Source organism: Lupinus angustifolius, unplaced genomic scaffold (assembly GCF_001865875.1).
Source record: "Lupinus angustifolius cultivar Tanjil unplaced genomic scaffold, LupAngTanjil_v1.0 Scaffold_18_49, whole genome shotgun sequence".
In the NCBI taxonomy this organism is placed as follows: Eukaryota; Viridiplantae; Streptophyta; class Magnoliopsida; order Fabales; family Fabaceae; genus Lupinus; species Lupinus angustifolius.
In genome coordinates this window covers 1-24,894 of record NW_017719150.1, presented here as the reverse complement: position 1 = coordinate 24,894, position 24,894 = coordinate 1, and the positions used below count along the sequence as shown (strand labels likewise).

The window sequence follows — 24,894 nt, the reverse complement described above, 5'->3', positions numbered from 1 at the left end:
AACATTTTTAATCCAAGAATATGACAATGAGTTGGCGTTACTTTATAGTTATTAGTTAATTGACACGCTGGTGTATTAGAAATTTAATATATTGAGAATTAAATTACAAAAAAATTAATATTTTTATATAGTATATATGTTTCAACTATTAAAACAAATTACATGTACGAAATTATTGACATAAGGATAACCTAGCAATTTGACATACACACATCAACCTAATTGTACTCAAAATATTTATTAGTACATCTTGAAGAGGGCTATGAATAGAACCTAAACTTGGAATAAATTTATTTAGAAAATAGTTTAACACTAACATTACTACTATATCATTTCAATTATAAGCTTAACTTGAGTATTTTTGAAAGAGTTTTTTATTTTATTTTAGTTTTAGGACATATAATATATAGCATCTATAGTAATAGATTAAATTATAAAAAATGAATTATTTTACATAGCATTTATATTTCAACTATTAAAAAATTACTTGTGCGAAATTGTTGCTGAAAGGATGACCTAACAATACGATATATTGTTTTTATAGAAGATATGTGTGGTTTAAGAAAAAATATCATCCTTCACCGATTCTACTTTAGTTAATGTAACATTTTATTTATTCGATATTATCTATCATTTTAGGAAATAAAATCATTTTCTATTGTTATCTTTTATTTTCATTATTGCGAGTGTACTCCCCCAAGCGGGATACTCAACCAGATCTCACCTCACGTAGTCACGCACCTCCTAAAAAGACCTCACGATTCTCATCGCCTCTTCCTTCATGGTCATTAGTGGAGGGAAGGTTCAGAATCGAATTAAAAGGAGATTTACCACATACCTCTTCGACTTGTTCTCATTCCCGTCTCCTTCTCTCGTCATGACTGAAAACATTGCCAAAGAATTTTTTTGTATCAACGTGTGATCCTTCCTCACTAAGCACGCGATTCTCTTGCCGACCTTAACTCTTCTACCACACATGAGACGTGGCAAAGCCTCTTATGAGTCGGTCTGGCAGTTATGTGCCTTGACTTGTTGGAAGAAGACATGTCCAGATCCATATATGTGTATCACGTCCAATGCATAGTTTTCGATAAGTGCACTGGCTAAGTTGTTGACCGGTTCTATTTCTACAACTCTTAGAACCACATTAGCTTTAGAAACTGTATTTGTCGGGGCGTGGGAGTTTGAACAAAGTAACATATTCTTACCACATCCCTCTCGAATATTATTGCTTTTATAGAAGATATGTTTGATTTAAGAAAAAATATCTTACTTCATTTGTTCTATTTTAGATAATGTGACCATATCTCACCTTAATTATTTATTTGCACAACATAACTTAATTATTAAAAAGATTTAATCATTAATCATGTTACATTCAACTATTAATTTTAAAGTTTGAATCTTTAATATATCATTTTAAAAAATATTATTTTTTTCATATACATACCGGGTTTAACCAATCCTATACGATTTGCCAAAAAAGAACCAATATGATATTTATAATTATGTTCCTAATAAAATAAATATTATATTATTAAATAATCAGAGATGATAACAAGGGATGCATTTTAAATCTATTTCCATTTCATTAGTGTAGGTTGAAGGAGGTTGTTGAGGCATAGCTTTCAAAAGTGGGGCTCATAGACAAAGATGGAAAGCCAATACTCGTGTTCCAATCAGGAGCAGACAAAGGCACAACCACAATCACTGATTCACACCTTTATAACAAACCCACCAAGCTACTCCTCTTTGTAACCATTTCTTTCTTTCTTCCCTCCTATTTGCTCTCTCCATCTTCATCTTCAAATATGAACCCTTGAAGTCCCTCTTCTTCTAGTTCTCTCTCATTGATTCAACTCCCTAGAGTTAGATACTTAACCAACTTCACCTAACACGCCTCTTTAACTGGACCACACGATTGTCATCGCCTTCTCCATCATAGTCATCAACGGAGGGAAGCCGCTTATCACGACATAGAACTTTCTTGAAGAACCGTTCGGTAGCAATGTCTGATCCTTTCTCACCAAGCATGCAATTTTCTCGTCATTGTAGGCTCTTTCTCCACACCTGATGACGTGGCAGATCCTCTTCCCAATGATGTAAAAACCGTATCGTACCGGCCGGTGCAACCAGAAAACCGGCAAATTGGATCCCTAATCGGTTCGGTACATATGTTGAACCGGCCAAAGATCAAAACTGGTCAAAACCAATCAAAAATCAGTCACAACCAACCAAAACCGGTGAACCGGCTGGTATTTGACTAAACCGGACGATTTATACACATATTTGTTTTTTATAAAAAAACTTAAAAACCCATTATAATGTGACTCATCTTTCCAACCCTTCTTCAACACTTCAAGGCATATGCTTCCAAATCATACTTAGATTAGAGACAACCCTTCTCATACTCAGTGACATTTATGTAATCTTGCAGTACTGTCTGAAGATAAGATTTAGTGCAAAAATATAATCTCGATATGAGACAACTTTGACTCCTTGGTGTTAAATGTTAAAACTCCAAATTTATTTGTTTTGTAGAGTGAGTTGTGAATTTGTGTCATTTATTTATATTTTGCGATTGTTAAGTGATATTTTTGGATTGATATATGTTTTGTAATTTCAACTTTGAATTTGTTAAAGACTTAAAGTTATTTGTTTATGTGAATTTTGAGTAGATTATGAATATTGATTAAAAATTTGAGTATCTACTTATTTGAATTTTTTTGTTATAGGTTTATATATATATATATATATATATATATATATAAACCTATAACAAAAAAATTTAATCGCATGCAATTTAATCACTGAACCACTGGTTGAACCATTATACCACTTTACTAGTACCCTAACCGGTTTGATAATCGGTACGGTTTTAATGATACTGCCTCTTCCAACTTAAGTCTGAAGGTTATGTGCCTTGACGTGTTGAAAAAAGACAAGGCCAAATCCAAAAATGAATATTGCGACCAATTAGGAGTTTTTGGTAAGATCACTCACGAAGTTGTTGACCGGTTCTATTTCTACTACTCTTAACTTTTGTTTCGTGAATTTTTTTGGTTCCACTCCGGTTACAAGTTTCTGGTCACGAACTCTACTTTATTACACTAACTATATAGGAGAAAGGAAAATGGTACAACATAAAATAAAATGGAAAATCATTTATTCCGATCACCTACAATTACCGTCTTGATTTCATGAGATTATCTTCATTAGCGATATATTCATATAAGTAAGATAATTAAATGACTACATTAGTCCATCATTGAATGATTAAAATGACCAATTGTTGAGTATTAGTGATAAATGGTTTGTGTGGTTTATCGCTATATAATAACGATAAAATGATGAGAAGTTTGTAGGAATAGGTTGGGTGGTGAGGCCATAAGAATTAGGATAGGTGGAAGGGGGAGAAAGTGCTACATGTAAGGATACTAATATAGAAAGAACAATTTAAACATGTGGAAGGTTGTGGTCTTTGACTTGTCTTTTTTGCTTGACATCTATTATTATGTTGTGGCCGTACTTTGGTTGGTCACTTTCCATTTTACACAGTGGATATAACATAATCCAGGTTTCATTTGGGCTGATGGGTAACCCAATTTATGCACGGCTAATTTGGACGCATGTTGTTCGTATTCATGATGCCCCAATTTATGGTCTGATGTAGGGATTTATCTTCCTCAACATATCTTTGGACATAGACAACTATATGTTGCTCTATCAAAAAATGTTTCAAAAGCTACTGTGAAACATTGATTTTACAAAAAATATTGCTTTTAAATATATTTTATTGTCTTAAGATTCACATTAACATAGGTATGACATCTTCTTTAATCTATTTCACTTTATTCATGTTTTTTCTTAATGTAAACATTCTTACATACATAAATATCGATTACTTACTTACTCAACAAAGTTTATATATAAACTTTCTTCATTTAAGTTAGCCACTATATTTTTAGAATGAAATATTCATTATTTGTTCACTATTTCTTTTTCAATGACAAAGTCATTTCTTCCTATTACTATATTGTCAAGAATAGTGTCGTCATTATTTTCAAGACCAATTATTTATTCAAGATTATTGTTTTCTTATTTATCTATCCTAGTAATTCAATTACGAATTTTATTACATGAGACTGATTACTTATATTAAACCCAAAAACAAATAGTGAACAAATAATGTACTTCTTATGGCCCTACCACCCAACCTAGCCCCATAAACTTCTCATCATTTTATTGTTATTATATCAGTGATAAACCACGGAGCATATAGCAGTAATAATCAACAAGCAGTCACTTTAATTATTCAATAACTGACCGATGTAGCCATTTAATTATCTTAGTTATACGATTATGTCACTAATGAATATCCTCTTACGAAATCAAGACGATAATTTTAGGTGATCCAAATAAATGATTGACCATTTTCTTCTATGTTGTACCTTTTTCCTTTTTCCTACGCTATATGTGTATAGTAAGTGTAATAGAGTAGATTCTGTTATCGGAAACTCATTACCGGCTAGAAACCGGAAAAATCAATTAAACTAAAGTGAAGAATTGTAGAGATTGAATTGGTCAACTTAGTGAAAACTCCACATTGGTCACAATACACAGATTTGGATCTAGCTATGTCTTCTTCCAACACGTCAAGGCACACAACCGTCAAACCCGACTCAAAAGAGGCTCTCCCACGTCTTAGGTGTGGGAAAAGAGCTCTGAGCAGCGGAAGAATCATGTGCTTGGTGAGGAAGGATCGCATGTTGTTACAGAACGGTTCTCTAGCATAGTTCTCTACCATGATGAGGGAAGGATACAGAAAATGTAAGACTGAGATTGCAACTAAGAGGGGGGTAAATTAGTCAACTTAAAATTATAGCCACTTTTTCTGCAATACGAAGAGTTAAGAGCAGCGAATTTTTTTTGCAGAAAATAACAAGTAAATAATTCAAGAGATAAATGGGGAAGAGAGTACACCAGAATTTTATATTGATTCATCTTCTTGTCCACCGAAGGCTACGTCCAATAGTCTTGCACCACAAGAGATTTTCCACTAAATATTATAAGTTGTAATTACAATATCTCACCCTGAGACTTCCATATATCTTACACACTCACTTATATTTATCACTTTGGAAAACACTTTTCCAAGTAACTCTATCCCCTTTCTTATCAGACCCCGTGAAAGAAAGTATTTATAATGAATGAAGAATTACAACAGTGGCTTAGATTGCCTTTACAAATACGAAATTTAATATCACTTGCAATCCAATAACTCACTTGTATACTACGTAATATTGCTCAATATGTTTGTAAAACTTTGAAACAATTACTTCAAGTAACTCAGAAAAATTCTCTTTTCAAAGTTTAAAAACCGAGTGCGAAAGTGCACAAAAATAGTGAGAGAAATTTTCAGAATTGTGTGAGAGTTTTATGAAAGTTGTGTGTTTTGATTATGAGTTTTAATGCCTTTATATAGGCTTTCCAACCAACCAAAAATGTCTCTTTGAAAGGGTAGGAATTGATTGGAATGAAATCATGTCTTTTGGGTTGAAACTCATTCACTTTGATTTTGAAAATCTGATGCAACAACTCTCAGTAGTCAGTTAGAGCATGGAATAATTTGTTACCCAAATATTATGTCCAACAGTGAATTTAAAATTCACTTAGAGTAATGGGTTACTCATATTAGAGTAATCGGTTACTCAAGAACGTTGAAACTTGAGTAATCTGTTACCCATAGTTCAGTAATGGATTACTCAATTCAGTTTTTATTGGATAACTCATTTCTCACTCATGTAACATGTTACTCAGTTTTCAGTAACTTGCTACACAGTATTTTGAAAATTGTTTTATTTAAACTTGAAGTGTTTCAATTTTTCTTTTAAAATATTTTGAGCAATACTACTATTATATATTCAAGAGTATAGGATAGAAGTACCTATTTAGACTTAGACTAAAAGTCTTGAATACCTTGAAGTTTGAATCGTCATTGTTTTCATAAGTATTCTTCCTTTTCTTCTTTTTGGTGATGTTTGTGTCTTCATCAAAACTGTGCCAAGGTCAGGAGTAGAGATCTTCTTTATAATCTCCCCCTTTTTTATGACGACAAACCAATATCTTCTTAACACTGTAGTTTTCTAAGAGCAGCATACCTTGTGATATTTTTGACTTGTCTCGAGTATGCTCCCCCTATATTGTATGCTCCCCCTTTCATTTGGAGTTGTGTGCCTGAAATAATTTTCACAGAAAATACACTCTCTCAACTTTTCTCCCCCTTTTGACTTCATCAAAAAGTAGAAAAGCCAAGAGTTTGTCAAGAGTTTTCCACCATAATATATATAGCATACATGCAATAGGATATATTTCTCTTGTATATAATAATATGGATATCAAGATATAACGGAATTGGAGTAATAACATAAAAGTAAAACGATGTTCAAGCAGTAACAATGCAAACAACAACAAAAATACAAACAACAAAATAGAAATTTGTCTGACACCAGGAAAAAAAATAACATTACAACCAGAAAATCCTAGCAATAGATATAATCTAAGACTCGGGCTCAGAATTGTCTTCATCAACGTCCATGCTACTCAGCTTAGAAGAGAGACGATGAAGTTTAAAATGGATTTGTTTATTGTGTGTATCAAAGGCATCCATCCGGTTAGTGATGTAGCCTCGAAGAGAAATCAACTCATCCATAATCATCTGATTTGAAGGCATGACAACAGATGAGGAAGATTGAGCATGAAACTTAGAAGGTTGAGGTTCAAAGGGATTAGCAGTGGCAGTTTCTGGTTCATGAGCAAGAGGTCTATCTTTCTTATGCTTGTAGGTCTGGTCATGAAGATTATATGTGAAGCCTATTTTGTGGACTACATCCACATCAATATGGCTTTCACGAGGGTTAAGCGGGACCTTAGTTTCTCCAATAGTAGAAACACCGAAATGCTCATGGATTTTTGTTATTAAGATTGCATATGGCAAGGGCTTTGGGTTCCTCTTACATACCACATTTGTCTCATTATCATCAGAGTCTAATTGATTTTGATGTTAAAATTCATAGTGTACATCAATTGGAGTTCTATGTCACTAATTTGAGAATGGTTTGAAAATTTTGGAAAAATAACATAGCTCATAAAATAATTAAGCAAACGGTCTTCCAGTTTGAGATGTCCAGCAGATAGGATATCTCTGTTTTTAATAGTTTCACCATAGCCATGTTGCTTAAGCGTTTCTATTTCCTCTTTGGTAATTCTACACAGAGAATAATAAAAACCTTTTCGATCATAATTATCCCATTCGCATAGAAGACCGAAACCTGCAATGCTCCCCTGATAGGGTATATTACAGCACAATGAACTCATGGTTTTCAAATCCATAGTAATGTCTTTTCCTTTGACATAGAAAGTAAGACGGTTTTTCCTAAAGTTCATGTTACAGTAAAATACTCTAATGAGTTCATGATAGATTTCATTCGATTCACAACAGAAATTGAAAAGGTTTTGTTGTCTAAAAAGATAAGGAAATATAACATCTTCAAACTCAAAATTCCTGAGATTACCGTATTTGGGAGTGAAGATAGTGCGACCATGGAAGTGCTCCTCAAAGATTTTTTGTTGCTCATCATTTGCTAGAAGCCACGCTAAGTCAATAGGGTTGGACTCCAAGGATGAAGTTCTTTGCTTCTTTTGAATCAGATTGGTCTGTTGCTTCTTTGTTCTTAAAGAGGAGGCCATGGATTGAGGTTTTTGCGTTTTTGGGTTTTGGAGAACTTGGGGTTTTTTATTTAGGCCACTAAACACAAATTAGAAGTGTTTAGAAGTGAAAATTTGATATGATTGAACACAAAAATCACTCAAAACGAATCAAAAACCAAGATTTTAGAGAGAGAGAATGGTGGCCACGAAGAGGGTTTGAAAAGAGGAAGAAGAAGTGTAAAAAAAAATCATTTTCAACTAAGAACATCATATCCACAACTAGACCCTTGAAGTTACTCCATATGGATCTATTTGGACCATCACAAATAATAAGCTTTGGTGGTAGCTACCGTGGGACCAAGGGGGCTAGGCGCCTAATCAGGTGCACCAAAACCAACCATGAAGAAATGTTAGGCCAACTCACCAAGCAACTTACCATTTCATTACTTGAAGACTAAGCACATAACCTCATGCATGACATAAGCTATGGCAACCAAGTAGTAGGTGTCCCCATGCATGTGACCTAGCATACAATAGGCTGGCCAAGCTAGCTGACCAAGGGGATTGGGTGGTTCAAAAGGGGGGTTGGGCACCCCAACCTTGTGCTATAAAAAGGCACCATTTTCCCTCACTTAAGGCTGTTCTTAGGCATCACTTAAGGTTCTTCTTCATCCCATTTCAGTTTCCTCCATTTTTAGGTTGTTTTTAGGTGTTTATTTCATAGAAATTCATAGTGAATGGAGTTGGAAAATGAGGTGCGAAAATATGATTTTGTAACCTCATTTGGAACCAAAAGCATATAATCTTTGGATGAATGGCTAATGCTCCAAAAATTGGACTATGTTGTAATTTTCTTGTACTCTTTATCTTCTTCTTCATTTATACAAGTTATTATTTTGGTTATATTGATTCTTTAAGAAGTTCTTAATGTAGTTTTATATTGATTGCCTAAAACTTGATTTCAAGATCCAAAAATGTTTCTTCTTAAAGTATTGACAAGTGAACTAAAAAGTATAACCTACACCTTAGTTCACTTGCCATATCAAAGCGTCTATTTTAAGCAACTTGTATTCAAGTATAAACAATGTTAACTGAGCCTAAAGTAGGGTGTGACAACCTGCTCCAACGAGTGGCAGTTAATTATTGTTTAGTGTATTATACAAGGTTTGAAAATCATCTTTTCCAGACCAGGACACGAGGTGGAAAGTTAAGACATGGTGTATGGTTTAACCAAGGTATAACACATAACTTGCATAAATTCTCATGTTGATATTGTTCAAGAAAATATTCTATCATTCTAACCATATTCTCCTCTTGAATTTGTAAATATTTATATACTTTACTTTTTCATGTTTCTTGCTTCATAAAAACACCAAGACAAACTTTATTTTATAATTTCTACTTTTGATAAAAGATACAAAATATGATTACATTTCTATTAGGCAATTCCTTGTGGTTCGACATAACTTATACTATACTACAATTGAATCTTGAAAGAGATGCAAGTATAGTAAAGTGTTATCAATAAATTTTATTTGTTGAAAACATAGTCTACTCACAAAAGTGCAAATCAATTCATGATTTATAACTTTGTGAATAAAAGCAACATACAAAATGTGCAATTCAATCAATTGATTGTTACTTGACGATAAAAAAGTGATAAATTAATAAATCTAATCATTAACATTTACTCGCTGTCATTTATTCTCCGCTATAAACATTTACTTTCTGTTATTTACTTTCCGCTACTAGCTCTTTATTTTGTTTATTTACATTCAGTCATTTACCAACCTTTCGAAAGAAATGATACGGTTTATTATGAGACCAACCCTTCGTGAGAAGTGGTACGGTTAACTGCTAATTTTATTTTTTTACTCTTTTTATTCTTTGATACCAAACTTTCATAATAAATGGTATAGTTAACTTAATAAAAATAGATCAACATTTTATGGTATGGTTACGTGGAACCCGAAGGAGAGTAAATAAATAAAGTTATCAGTCAATAAATTGTTCATCACTCTCTAATGAAAAAAATAATAACCATGCCTTGCTCACAAACCCTTTCAACACTTGTTTCCTCCCACACACATGACTCCCTTTCACATACAGACTATCAGCCTAAGACCATACCCCCACATTTTATCTTCTTTGAGTGTAGGACAAAATGTAGATATGATCTCATCTAGTGTGATTGAGTGTTTCCCGTATGTCAATTTTGTCACCAAGTGTTCATCGGAATTTAGCAAAGAACACAGTAATATTAATGATTCCTTTTAAGTATTTCATGATGCGTTCGATTGTAGAAAAATGTGATTCTCTAGGAGAAGCTTGATATCTAGTACACATGCAAACACTAAACATTATATCGGGGCAACTTGAAGTTAAATACAATAAAGAGCTTATCACACCTCGATATTTGGTTACCTCTATTGCCTTACCTTTCTCATTCTTGTCGAGATAGCAGGATGATGCCATAAGAGTTTAAGCCTCTTTTCATTTATCCAACTCGAACTTTTTTCAGAAGTTGCTTGTAGTATTTAGATTGATGAATGAAAATGCCATTATTCATTTGCCTGATTTGAAGTCCAAGGAAAAATGTTAACTCACCCATCATGGACATCTCCAACTCACCCTTATTAAATCAGAAAAGTCCTTGTAGAAGACATCGTTAGTTACTCCAAAGATTATATCATCTACATGTATTTGAACTAACAAAATATCCTTTTCAGATTTGTATATGAAAAGCGTAGTGCCAACTTTACCCCTTATAAAGCCTTTTTTCTAAAAGAAAAGAGATAAGTCTATCATACCAAGGCCTTGGAGCTTGTTTCAAACCATAAAGTATCTTTTTCAAATTAAAGACATTGTTTGGATAATTATAATTTTCAAAACCATGGATTTGGTCAACATATACTTCTTCTTGAATGTTTCATTCAAGAATGTGTTGTTTACATCCATTTGATAAAGTTTGAAATGCATTATTGAAGCAAAAGCTAAAAGCATCCTAATAGCGTCTAACCTTGCAACGGGGACATAGGTTTCATCATAATCAATTTATTCATCATGATGATAAGCCGTGGCTACTAATCTGGCCTTATTTCTTATAATCAAGGCAGACTCATCTAATTTGTTTCGAAAAACCCATTTAGTGTCAATAATAGGATGTCCACTAGGTTTAGGGACCAAGTCCCAAACATTATTACGCTCAAATTGGTTAAGCTCTTCTTGCATAGATATTCCCAAATGTTCATCCTCTATTGCCTCATCTATAGTCCTAGGCTCAATTTGAGAAACAAAAGCGAAAAAGTGGCAAATATTACGTCACGAATTAAGGGTTACCACTCCGCTTGAGATATCACCTATAACCTTATCGATGAGGTGGCCCTTCTTCATTTTCCAAACCTGTGGCATATCTTGATGATATTGACTCGATTCTTGATCATCTTGCAACACTTTTTCATATAATGCATCTGTAGTGTATGCATCTTTAAGAGCACTTGAAACATCATTAAAAACCTTTATCTTCTCTTTTGGAGAAGAATCATCAAAACACACATGTATTGACTCTTCAAAAGTCATAGTATGCTTGTTAAAGATTCTATACGCCTTACTATGATTAGAGTATCCTAATAATATTCCCCCACCGACTATTGAATCGAATTTACTTAATTGATCTTTACCGGTATGAAGAATGAACCATTTGCATCTAAAAGCATGAAGATATGAAATATTCGGTTTTCGGCATATCAAATGTTCGTAGGGAGTTTTCAAAAGTATAGGCATCATTAGGACTCTATTCATAACATAGCATGTGGTATGCACCATATCGGCCCAAAAATATTTAGGCACCTTGCTTTCATTTAACATGGTTTTCGCCAACTCCTCAAGAACTCGATTTCCTCTCAACAACTCCATTTTTTAAGGAGTTCTAGGAGTAGAATATTGATGATGAATTCCATGTTTTTTGCAAAACTTATCGAATTGGTGGTTCTCAAAATCACCACCATGGTCGCTTCGAATACATTCAATTTTATGGTTGAATTGATTTTGAAGAAGCTTGGCAAGATTCTTAATTGATTAAAAAGTATCACTTTTTAAAGCGAGAAACAATGTCCAAGTGACTTTAGAGAAAACATCCAGAATGAGAAGTGCGTAGTAACTACCACCAAAGCTCATGATTTGTGATGGTCCAAACAAGTCCATATGAAACAACTCAAAAGGCCCTCTTGTGGATACCACTATTTATTATAAAAAATGAATTTTTGACTTGCTTGCATTTTTGGCAAGAGTCGCATATATTGTTTGTTTTGAAATTAAGGTTTGGTAGGCCAATTACTAAGTCCTTGGAGGACAATGTTTCTAAATGATTCAAATGGACATGTTTTGTTCCCATATACCAAACCCATATACCACTTTCTCTTGCAATAAAACAGTTTGAAAACAGTAAAATGATATTATCTAAATCAACCATATAAATGTTATTTATTTGATGACCTATAAACTTAACTTTATTGTCCATGCCACTACGAATTATGCAACACTTGGAATCAAAGGATACCTTGTTAACTTTGTTACAAAGTTGGCTTATTCTTAGCAATTTGTGCTCCAACCCTTCCATGTAAAGTGCGTTGCCAATTATTGTTTGCAAAACATTTCCGATTTTTCCTACCCCAAGTATTCTGCCTCGATTGTTGTCGCCATAAGTGACATGACCTTTCTCCTTGAGTGATAGTTCTAGGAACTTCGATCTATCATTTGCCATGTGTCTAGAACACCTACTATCCAAATATCAATGATGTCCATGTGTTCTTAGGCACACGTGCAAAATAAAGTTACTTGACCATTTTAGGTACCCAAGTTATGATGGGTCCCTTCTTTTTAGTAACCTTTGGAACTTGTCCCTTTTGAATCCACAAATATTGGCCACTAGGTACACCATGCATTCTAATATTACACGAAATAGAAGTATGTCCATGTATGCTACAATAAAAGCAAGTAGGTGATTTATGATGCAACTTCTTAGCATAAACTGCTTGTTTCATGTTAGAATTCATTTTCATAGCATTCTTGAAACCTGGACCAGATCGGTTACCTACATTCCTAGATGCAAAATGTAGATTGTTCAAGTTTTGACTACTACTTGTGAAGTTAGCAACTTTCTGTTTTAAGCACAACTTTTCATTTTCTAAAATTTTGCACTTTTCACAAGTAGGCATCTCAATTACTTTAGTAGAATAGTTGCGAGTAAAGCATTAGAAATATGAGATCAAGAGTTTCATTCTCTAATTATAATTCATCAATAAAAATATGCATTTCATGAATTTGATTTAGGAATTAATCGAGTAAAAAGAAACGTCGTAACACAATCGTTCAAGGATGATGTATGGATAGAAGTATTATCATGACATGCCTCCATCCTTTGATTAATTCCAAAAAGTTACAAAATTTTTATAAGCACTAATAACATTGTGTGGCATCTTTTTTTGAATCAAACAGTTTTTATTAAAAGTTTTTAATTTTTATTAATGACAAAAAAAATAGAATTTACTTAATAAAAAATCATAAGAAATTTTGTTGATTTGCTAACTATATTAAATGGACGTTTATCTTTCTTTATTATTATTATTATTATTTATCCATGAAAATAATTTATTTTTATTTTCCAATAAATCTAATTAATATTTTTCTCCCTGTTGTCCCAAAAAATAATTATTTAAATATATATTAAATACGGTTGTTATTATTTCAACAAAAATAAAATTGCATTGAAAAAAAGAAATGATGAAGAGATTTAAACATGGGTGGACTTTAATCGTGTGTGAACGAGAGCAGAGTTGCCACTGATGTGTCACACGAGCACTGGCAGAAATGATTTAGTTAGACAGAAGGAGACATGTGGCTATTCCTGGTTGGCTGGAATTGTGGGTGCACATAGCCTGGGATACGCTGGACCACATTGAATTAAATACCAGGAGTGGAAGTGGTGATCCCTGCAGTCTCTTCTACAAGGAGGGAATTACGCTCGCCTGCGAGTCGCGACTTGGTTCCTCTAGTGACTGGTCAATGTGGCAGTCAGTAGATCCAACGGTGATAAGGACTAGAGCATGCTGCTTTTGATGTGCGCACCTGCAGTGGATCACATGGTTTTTTCTTTTTTCTCCACTCTCTCTACGCAATTCACGAGGTAAGTCGCTTTTTCTTTTTTCTCTTTCTCTCTAGTTTTTCGCCTTTTTTAAATTTTTTTCTCAACCTAATGCACCCTATTTATAGAAAAAAATTACACTAACCTAATCCTAAAATTGAACTAGCTGAAATTTTAAAGATAAAGTTGACCACCCATTTTTAGGGATCTGAAGAATTCAGATTTGACTAAACGTTTTATTCTGAATACTAATAAATAAAAGGCATAATCCAAAGAATATTCCAATTGGCTCTTATTATTTCTTTTTTATAAATTTGAATTTAATTATAAAATTAAATAAAAATTAGTTTTAAGTATTTTCTATTTAATTTACAATATAATTTCAAGAAAAATAAAAATCACTTTACTAATCATTTTTTTGCTTATTTTAGGAGAAAATGGTATGGGTTTCTAGAAGCCCATTTCTAATTGGTTTTTTTTTTTTGATTAATTTTTATGTGAAAAAGATATAGGTTTCCAGAACCTATTTGTTAAATTATTTTATTAGAAAATCATTTTGTTTATTTTTTGAGAAAGTAATTATTTAAAAAAAAGTTTTGAGTTTTTCTAGACCGGACAAAAATGATTGTTCACAAACATTTACACTATTTATATAAATAGGAACATGACCTCGATTCAAGTACATCAACCAAGCTCTACTCTTTCTATACTCAACATATTTAAGTGGAAAATCATGCTCAATTATTGCTAAAGCAATCATTTCATGCGATGTCAATTGATCAATCATGTGAGACTTCAATCTTAACTATCGTTCTATCATCATTTGACACATATCTTCAAACTTATTTTTTGAGCATTCATCAAGTGACCAATGATAGAATGTGTCCCATACTTATTACTACTAGCTTTGTACTTTGATTGCAAGCATTACACTCAACCATTTTAACTTCAATCGGAGACTTGCCTTTCATTGTGAAGAAAATCTTATACTTAGCTCTTGTTGCTCTTGCCCTTTGTTACTAGTGTTAACATTAGAAGAAAACATATCATCATCAATGGCATTCACATTGTTCGGGTCATTTATTTCAGCTACAACATTATATATACAAAACATCAGAATATATTACGTTAAAATACACTAATTACAATGAGATATAATATAATTCATTAATAGGTAATAATAAAGAGATACATTCATAATAATGAAATTGGGTAAATCGAAATTCAATACAATAATAACAATAAATCTACGTAGAGGAAAGTTAAATTCGAGAAAATCGTGTTTCTTAATTAGGAATTCCACATATATGAATTGGAGAAATCAAATTGGGCAAATCATGAAAGGGAAATTGAATTGGGAAAATCGAATCTAGATTTATATGTCTTAGTTGATGCGTTTGTTGTCTTCGTCATATGAGGAGATCGTTGTAGCCTAATCTTTGGTAGTTGTTGATTGTTTGCCCTTGTCGTGGTTGTGGACTCTAATTGTCATGGTTGGCTCTCGTGTAGTCTGCTTCTGCTTTAGTCACTGTATGCCTCGTAATGAATCATGGTGGGTCGTGGCTCTCATGCAATAGTGCTTCTTGGTGCTTCTCACAAACCACAAGTGACCCATGTTAGCTGAATTAGGAGACTCAGTAGTCCTTATATGGATACAATGTCTTTCAGATTATTTCGAATTTTAGTTTTCTACAATTTATATTTATTGTTACGCCTGTGGGCCATCTACTTAACCCAATTTGAATAGCCACTAGATAAATGAGCTAGTGGATCAAACATAATAAGTTAATGGAAAAAAGATACTCGACCCACATTTTTTTGTCACCAATGCGAGTTGGCAATACCCATTTACCATCTCTACTTCTCTTGTCTATTTCTAATTCACATTTTATCACCAAAATATGTTGAGCATATAACATTCAGTAGTAGCAACATCAATATAGCTGGCTGGTGGGGTATAACATCCCCACAAGGAACATGCTACAGCTTTGAATCCCCCTCTTCTCTCTTTATTACCATTTTGGCATTTCCTATTTGGGTTTGTTGATACCAACAAAATGATCTTTATGTACATAAATACGTAGATTACACATATCTATGTGATTTTACACTAACAAATATACTTTTCTCCATGCTCTCTCTACCTCTATTTCTGCTATTGTATGTAATGTACCAGTGCGAATATGTTACAGCCAAGATGCCTGTACCCGACACAAATAAAATAAATAAATAATTATAAACACATTCAACTTGCAGTACCAAACAACAATTATGCCCTTTACAGCCCACAAAATATTATTATTTATTATCATTATTATGAGAAACATTATACAATGATGTGTAAGAATTTTTTGTACATTGTCTATTAATCATTAACCAACATTCATATTTGATAATCATTGTTGACTTCTGATAAGTAATACAAATGACTTTGTCGACTTCTGATAACAATAGAAATGAATGACATTGTATATAAAATCTTTACCATTAGGATGCATAAACATTACATCTATTATTATTCTCTCTTTCTTTTTATCCCTCACCCTGTAACACACCCAAACTCTCTTATATAAAATCTTTACCATTTTTTTTCTATATTATGTGGGTTGGTTTTTTTACAATGTACATATATATATTTTTGTGGATATTTATATTTATAATTATGGTGATGTTCTTGCATTGAGGTGTTTGGTAGAGACGGTAATAAACTTGATAATGTGTTGTGTCTGTTGGCGCAAGGTCACTTTCTGTCGAGATTGTCTGTTTCCACTATCCAACTATGATACTCTACTCAGAGAAATAGAAATATACGTATACATTGAGATATGTTGTCCCATATATATAGTTGTTTTACGCCAATAATAATTAAGTAAAAATAAGAATAATATGGGACAACAGATATTTGGTCATATATAATTAATTAACAAAAGTAAAACATAGATAGAGAGGTTTTGTTTGTGGGTTTTCATTGCTTACAGAGTGGCACTACCTTTCAGGGAGCATATTCATTTCAGGACCTGACTGTCTTTTTTGTACCAACTTGGACTTCAACAAGACTTGTTCTTGATCTAAAGGGGTTTTTGGTCCCAAGAAAAAGAAAAAGAAAACCACCCCACTTTCTAAATTTGCATCTTTTATAGAATTCTTCAACAATTTGCATTTGATTGTAAGGTTGGTTTGTGTTGATGATGATAGAGAATTGGTTCATATGATGGGAAAGGAGTTTTGGGTCAATCTTGATTTCAGTGAGTGGCATTTGAAGCTCCTTCAAAGTGTCATTGGTAAATGAAGCTAAGGCTTTTTGAGATCCTGCCTCATTATTTATCAATTCTGAAGATTTGACAAAAAAGTAACTCACTTATTGTATTTGTTGCTGCATTCCACTCTCCCCTTATTTATTTCTTTGCTTATTTCATTTTAATTTAGTATAACTGCATGTCAATTTAGAAATGTGCATGCATTTTGCTGGGATTCCTTAACTCTTTTTCAGATTTTGCTCATGTCATTACTTATTATTAGCCTTGAACTATTCATAGATTACATTATTATAAACACCCCTTTTGAATATAGTCTTCTTTTATTCTAGCATTATCATTATATTCAATTGTATCCACTCTCTGTTTGTATACTTCATTGCATGCATTCTAAAAATCATGTCCCTTGCAATCTATCTCAAGCTTCCATTAATGTTGAACTCTAATTCTAATGTTTTTTATTAACCCTTTTCTCAAAATCACCTTTGACATTGTTTTAGGTAGTTTAATGCATATATATTACTCTAGCTTATAGTAATATTTCTTATATTTTGATCATCTTCTCTTCTTTGAACTCCAGGTTTCATGTATAATAATAGTTTGTACAAATTTGTACAGCACAAGCGAAGTGATTCCTATACCAGATGTCAAGTTCTCTTGCAGAAATATTAGGAGGAGCTGCAGGAACTGTGGCATTGGTAGGAATAGTTATTATACTTGTATGGTATTATTGTCTGTCTCACAATAGGAGTGCTTCAAGGACTTCAGAAACAGGGTCCTCTGATCCTTCCCAAGGTATGTATTTGATAGACGGGAGCACGTCTTTTGTACTATTCCATGTGCCCTTCATTCTCATTGGTCAGAACATATAAAGTTAATATATATTAATTCATGTTTTACTTTTCTGACTAATAAGAAACGAGTGTAAACTTCGGGACAATAGATGTAGCTCCTTGGTAGACACTTTTATTCTGCAACCGACACATGTAATTTTCCTTGCTATGCAAATAAATTCCATTACATGCAGTGGGAAGACATGGTGTAACTAAGTTAGCAAATCGCGATACTAGGCGATTTGACATGGAAGAACTATTTCTGGCCACAAATAATTTCAGTGACAAAAACATGATTGGAGAAGGAAAATTTGGGGAGGTTTACAAAGGTTTACTCCAAGATGGGATGCTTGCTGCCATCAAAAAGCGTCGTGGAGTTGCTACTCAAGAGTTTGTTGATGAAGTAATACTAACTTTCCTGCACTAAAATTTTGATTTTATGAGAATGTATCGATGATTTTAGCCATGCATTTTAGAGATGATTAATCACTAAGAATTTTGTCCTCTGTTTCATAGATTTTATATTCATATTTAGAGTGATGAGAATAGTTTTAAATGGATGACCTCTTTTCCTTCATCTCTTATGTCTCAATTCCTTCTTATGTCCTTTGTTTATTTGAGCTTCAGAATTTTTACTAGAATTCTGTACAAGTTACCAAGTTATATTCAGGTATTAGTTAACTCAGAAAGATGAAGTTTTCTTTGCCCGTTAATTCACTGAACAACATCTTTTGTGTGGAATAATTTTAGAATAGAAAATTTGTTCTTTTTTTCTGAAATAGATTTGAGCATATTCAGCATTTCTTCTATCTTGGCTCTTTTTTGGTGATAACTGAAAGGATTAATTCTGTTGAAATATTTTAAACCAGTTTGATGATTGATTATGTGATAAAACTGTATCATAGTCTTCTCCTTTTTGTTCACTACTTTTTCTTCATAATTTTAATGGATTTACGATCTGTCTTCAATATTTAGCTTTAGTCTTAAATACAGGTGTCTCTTTTTGTTCATTCTCTTGCTTTGATGAGTTGATCGAACAGGACTGAGTTTTATTTCAGGTACGCTATCTCTCATCTATTCAGCATCGGAATCTCGTTATTCTCATAGGCTACTGCCAGGAAAACAATCTACAGTTTCTTGTATATGAATATGTGCCTAACGGAAGTGTCTCCAGTCAATTGTATGGTATATTTCTATGCAGGCAGAATATTTCTTTTTTGTGAAAGTTCTATTTTATATATCTGCAAACTTCAATTATGGATTTTTCTATCTCGATTCAATGGAAGTGTTTCCTGTGCTTAATGATTTGTAACATGCATGCCAAACCCTGAATTGCTTTATACAACATTTAGTAAAACTTATTCCATCTTGTTGTAGCTAAGTGAAACGTTTCATCGCAAACAGATGCCTGTAACTTTGATTTTCCTCGGCAGGTGCCAGTCAACAATCGCAAGAGAAGCTAGATTTCAAGCATAGACTTTCAATAGCTCAAGGTGCAGCTAAAGGTGATCCTTTGCAAAATCAGTGAGCATTTGTCGCTTTCCTGGTATCAGTTTACGTCTCTTTTAGATAAAATATCCAAGTAACGTAACGGGTCCTACTTATTCTGTTTGTAAGACATCCTAAAAGTTTCAGTTGTATGGTAATATCCCTTCTCTGTTCGTAAAGCTTCGACGAACCTTTTCCTGATTTTCAAAAGCTCATTCATCCGTTTCTATGCAGGTTTGGCTCATCTTCACTCTTTGAGTCCCCGTCTGGTGCATAAGGATTTCAAAACAGCTAATGTTCTTGTCGATGAAAACTTTATTGCAAAGGTCGCAGATGCTGGACTTCATAATTTTTTTGGCAGAGTTGATATTGCAGCCTCATCTTCTCAAGTCGAAGCAGATGAAATATTCCTTGCACCCGAGTAATAACTCTAGGCTTATATGATTTGTGTTGTTCTAGCTATAGATACATTTTTCTTGATTTATGTAGACTATGCCCTGCAGGGTGAAAGAGTTCAGAGGATTTTCCGAAAAGAGTGATGTATACAGCTTTGCGGTATTTTTATTGGAATTGTTAAGTGGGAAAGAAGCAACAGAATCAGCATCTCTGTACTCTAGCCAAAATCTGGTTGAATGGGTATGTGCTTAATTTTTAACTTCACGAATGCGAATTAAGAGCCTCTCCTGTATGGAGATGGTTACATGTAGCCTAAATAAATTGTTAATGGTCCAGCTATTAAATTATTTTTGAATAAAATTAACTTAAAAATTACAAAAGCACTCATTTTTTCTAATATTCTAGTAAGAAGAGTCAAGTACTGAAGAGTCCGATACGGGAGAGGATCTCAACTCCATGAATGCAGGGTTTACAGCCTGTTTTTTTGGACCCATGTTTTATGTGTCTTAGATCAAGTTATATTTTATGTTGTGCTTTGGACTAAAATGTGAAATCTATGTGCTGCTGAGTGCATGCGGCGTGGATATTATTTGACTTTCAAACATTGCTATGAGAAAACAGCCAATTCGTTCCGACTCAATTTCTCCTGTAAATGCATTTGTAAACCATAAACAAATTGGTGATTTATTTGTGCTCTTATTTTGTTTTCATATAATGAAGGTGCAAAGTAATCAAGACCATAGCATCACGTCTAACATCATCGATCATCGATTGGGGAGTTTTACAGCGGAAGGCATCGAAGACTTCATCAGGCTGATAGTTAGATGTTTAGATCATTCTAGCGAGAGACGACCTGCAATGAGCTATGTGGTAATGGAACTTGATCGGATACATGATAATGAAATGAACTTGACGACAATGATGGGTGAAGAAGGAACCCCAACCGTGACGCTCGGAAGTCAGCTATTCAAAGCAACAACATAATTTTGTTTTAAAAAAAGGTATTGTTGTCATAAATTTTACCTATTATATTTGTGAATGTTATCTTTGTTTTCTCATTTTCCCCTGTGGATACCAGAGAATAGGGCCAGCTTCTTCATAAGTGTATAAAAAGCAGGTCTATGAACAGTTGTATTCTTTCTTTCTTTTCTATGATTTTTTCCTTCATGGAAGCATGAAATATCTTGTAAACTATTATTTGTTGTTAATATGAAATTGAAGATTGGATTGATGTGGTTTAAAAAATTCATTAGTTTTTCACATTTCATTCATTAACAATATTACAACTCTTAGTAGAAGTATTAAACTATCATATTCAAATAACTTTCTTTTTGCACAAAGAAATTTAATATCTTCTTGATAGTCTTCACTCTTCTATAGTAAAAGGTACAGCTTAAAATTCCAATCTGCTAAAATTGAAATTTTTTTCTGAACATTTTAAAACAGCCTCGTAGGTGAAGAACCCATACAGGGATTGTAATTTAGATTGGAAAATATAGTAAAATCAGTTGGAAATTGCAAGTATGTGGTATGGTGAAAGGATAAGTGTATAGCGTTATAGAGTTAATATTATCAAGATGTAATGTCATTCTCACTTCTGTGTTTCTTTTCCTAACTCATTGAATTAGATCTTTTGGGATCTTCAATCCCAATAAGTGGTATCAAAATGGATGAAGTTAATATTCAAACTAGTACTGAATCGATATGAGCGAGTATCTAATTGTGCTAGTTCTATATAAAAAAAACAAAAAAGAGAAAAATAAATAAACCAAGAGGAATGAGTTTTGATGTGGAGAAAATAAGAAGATTTATGAAAAATAAAACAAGAAAATGTGAATAATTAGTGTTTTAAGATCAAATATATGAGTATTATTAGTGGTATCTCATTTTAAAACCAAGAACTTATTTTCTTACGAATTTTTAAACCAAATCAAATTAATGATGATTGATTGAATGTATATCTGATATGATTCTTATTTGATGCATCATAAAATAAAGGCATAATGAAAATCAAATCAAATATGATTTAATGAATAGATAAGGGTTTTAATCTATAAAATAGGAATGTAATAAGAGACATTTTCCCTCTCTTTTTCATGTCAAATTGCCCACTGTACACGACTACTTGCTTGTGTAGATCTTTCGTGCCAGTAATAGCCATTATGTAACACATTTTTCGATCTTCCTCCATCCATCCTTATTGCTGCTACACCACGTACGTGAGGTTTCTCATCTTTTGACAATGGTCTAAAATCTATGTATTTACCTATAGGTTTCTCATCATTTTGGAAGTTAGAAGCATTACAAGTTTTGTCAAGTCCATATATTTTACCTTTGTTGTTGACTAAATATGTAACATGCTTATTTTCCTTACGAGACAATTCAAAAAAAAATTCTATCTCTAGTCACATATCTTGAGCACCCACTATCCAAATATTAATAAGCTCCTTAGGTCTTAAGAAGTACATACAATAGAGTATTAATTAGAGGATTTAGGTACCTAAATTGTCCTTGGCCCATTATTTTAGTTTTGTAATTTTGTCCCTTAACAATCCAAATATAATCACCTTTTTTAGCATCATATTTTATAACATGACATGAGTTGCACGTCTTCCATAAATGTCAAAAATAGAGATAAGTAATAGATCAATTATGATTTTTGTAATAATGCACTACTAGTTTCTTATATGAAATCTTTTTGTGATTATGATTCTTGTAACCCAAATCAGATTTATTGCAAGAAACACTTATGATTTCTAAGAAAGTTGTTCAAATTGTTATTTCATATTGCCTTCAACTTTATCTTTGTTAAAACATATGTTTCACAGATATTCCTTAAATCTTTTCCTTTAGTCTTGAGAAGGTGGGGTCTAGAAGTACGAAAGCTGATGTGGAATCTTCTAATATCGCTTGAGAAATACTTGGGAGCATTGGGAAAAATATATGAAAAGGTTCTCCGACGATCAAGTTAGTATGATATATATATATATATATATATATAGATAGCACATAAGTAAGTGAATAAGTGTGAGTAAGTAAGTGTCTAAGTAAGCTTACGAATCCCCTATTTATAGTGGAGAGGTGAGAGGAACATTCCCTTGTAGATGTTGTTGGCATGGCCGAATAAATGGCTTGTCAGACATACTCCATACATGAAAAAGTTGTTTTTCCCGTGTTAGGTGGTTTTGGCATGTCCATACTCTATGAATAATTGACCTATGCTTGTGTTAGTTTGGTCATTTCGCCACATGTCTCTTTTTTATGTTACAAAACAGTGTTGTAGGGTGTAGGTAGCAAGCAACATGTGGAAGAGGTTTGTGTAGTTTAGGCGGCGTGATAGTCCTACATCGGAGGTGTAACAAAGGGGTGTCAGAGGTGGTCATTATGCCCTCTTGTCGTTTTTTTCGATCAACGGTATTACTTTCTGGAATGTCTAGTTTCCCAGTCGAAACCTGATAATGTTTGGTCATGCTTATTTCACCTAGTCACGAGTTGGTAGTTGTTGCCCTTGTTGTTTGGTATCAATGATATAGTACACCTAGAAGGGGGTTGAATAGGTGTCGCGGTTCCTAAATACCGCTATTCGCACCAAAGCCCTATTTTGGAAAATCACCCAGTTAATCGATTAAAGAACTGCCTTAATCGATTAAGTCGCACAGAATTGACAGTTGTTGAATGGCTCGATTACACAGCCACTCACCAATTATACAGAAATGATACAACAGATATATTTGAACACAAATGTTCTTTACATGGCAGAGTTACTATAATCAAATTATCAGCTAAATAGGCAATTAAAAACACTTTCAAACAGTAAAGAGATAAGGGTAAGAAACAACCTACATCCAGTCCTCCCCTTCTAATCTCGGGAGAGTTTTTTCACTAAAATTGATGTCAATGTATCTTACATACACCCTTCCAATTACAAGACCTTGAACGCTACCTTCTTGAATTCCCAGAACCCCTACCTTAGTTTGACCTTACCAGTCGCCTAGGAAAACCTTTCCTACGATCGAGCCTCAGCCAGGAGTATGTTCTAAAATCAAGACCTTAAAGTCTTGGTGGAGACTCTCTGTATCTCGTTGGTGGTACGACAACAAGAGACGACTTTCCTTGTTACAAAAATACAACAAAAACAGAGTAATGTGAAGCACTAAATGGCTCAAATATTACAATTAAGAACAAGCTATAAACCCTATACAAATCTCACAAATTATCAAGAATATGTATAAGACCAGAATCGTGAAGAACATGTAATTTCTACCCTAAGAAAACTCTAAAAGAATTGAAAGATTCATGCAAGAAAAGATAGACTGATGAACACATTTAATCACATGCAATGGATGACATTTCAATATCTAAGCATGATATTATCTCTCAATATTCTCACATGCAATTTTCTCTGCCTATATGACATACAATGACCACGAAAACATGCAACTTAGCAATTCTAAAACTGAATGAAATGAATGATTAATTCGTTTTTGAAATCTTTTAAAAACACAGTTTATATGGAAAAGTTGTTAGACGCCTAGTTAATCGATTAAGTTGCATGTTAATCGATTAACGAGTTGTTTGAGAATAACCGAATTCTGTTTTTCAGTTATCTATTGAAACTAATTAAAAAAATTCACGTTAATCGATTAAAGTCTTGCTTAATCGATTAACTGACATATTTTCAGTTAAGAGATTAAATGGTAAACTACTTGTATGTTATGTTTATCAACTATACATGTTTTACCTTTATGTTATGCTTAAAAAGCACAAATAACATGTATGATTAATGCATGAACATATAATAATCTAGATGTCATGTCTCATGTAAATGATATGATAGTTTTTAGAACTTGTGAGATTTGCATCTAGGTTTACCTAACCTAGACTTAAAAACTAAGACACACATCTAAGACTCTAGTTTAGACATGAAGCTCTTGAATCTTTGGCATGTTGATTTGTTGAGTTATCTTTAAGCTTTCACTAATTCTTTTGTCTTCATCAAAACATAGGCAAGCTAAGTGCTAAATTGACACTTTTCACTTTCACTTGTTTGGTCGTGACATTTACTTAGGAA

At 33.1% G+C, this 24,894-nt stretch overlaps 1 protein-coding gene and 1 long non-coding RNA gene across 7 annotated transcripts; one reads left to right on the top strand and one right to left on the bottom strand.

The window, feature by feature from the left end:
• Positions 1-2,808: 2,808 nt before the first annotated feature.
• Positions 2,809-24,455, bottom strand: LOC109338131. 2 transcript variants are annotated; one of them, XR_002106519.1, is made up of 3 exons: positions 24,441-24,455; positions 21,726-21,732; positions 2,809-2,887 (listed from the first exon to the last, which is right to left on the bottom strand). It is a non-coding gene; the product is annotated as an uncharacterized LOC109338131 (long non-coding RNA). The 2 variants fall into 2 exon arrangements; XR_002106518.1 differs by lacking the exons at positions 21,726-21,732; positions 24,441-24,455 and adding exons at positions 13,751-13,757; positions 21,287-21,297.
• Positions 16,781-21,059, top strand: LOC109338130 (putative serine/threonine-protein kinase). 5 transcript variants are annotated; one of them, XM_019575276.1, is made up of 9 exons: positions 16,781-17,061; positions 17,110-17,133; positions 17,725-17,901; positions 18,134-18,342; positions 18,998-19,124; positions 19,373-19,444; positions 19,662-19,848; positions 19,931-20,063; positions 20,544-21,059. In XM_019575276.1, exons 3-9 carry the CDS (start codon positions 17,751-17,753, stop codon positions 20,805-20,807), a joined length of 1,143 nt encoding a protein of 380 aa, XP_019430821.1. In that variant the 5' UTR covers positions 16,781-17,061; positions 17,110-17,133; positions 17,725-17,750; the 3' UTR covers positions 20,808-21,059. The 5 variants fall into 5 exon arrangements, with proteins under 5 accessions (XP_019430821.1, XP_019430819.1, XP_019430818.1 ...); XM_019575274.1 differs by having other exon boundaries at positions 17,687-17,901; XM_019575275.1 differs by having other exon boundaries at positions 16,923-16,935; positions 17,103-17,133; positions 17,687-17,901.
• Positions 24,456-24,894: the final 439 nt, after the last annotated feature.

Bases quoted from the DNA above. Each gene is read 5' to 3' on its own strand.
- LOC109338130 (XM_019575276.1), top strand. From the start codon at position 17,751: ATGTCAAGTTCTCTTGCAGAAATATTAGGAGGAGCTGCAGGAACTGTG. The intron at 19,125-19,372 runs GTATATTTCTAT...TTTCCTCGGCAG, and splicing joins TGTCTCCAGTCAATTGTATG to GTGCCAGTCAACAATCGCAA. The intron at 20,064-20,543 runs GTATGTGCTTAA...CATATAATGAAG, and splicing joins GCCAAAATCTGGTTGAATGG to GTGCAAAGTAATCAAGACCA.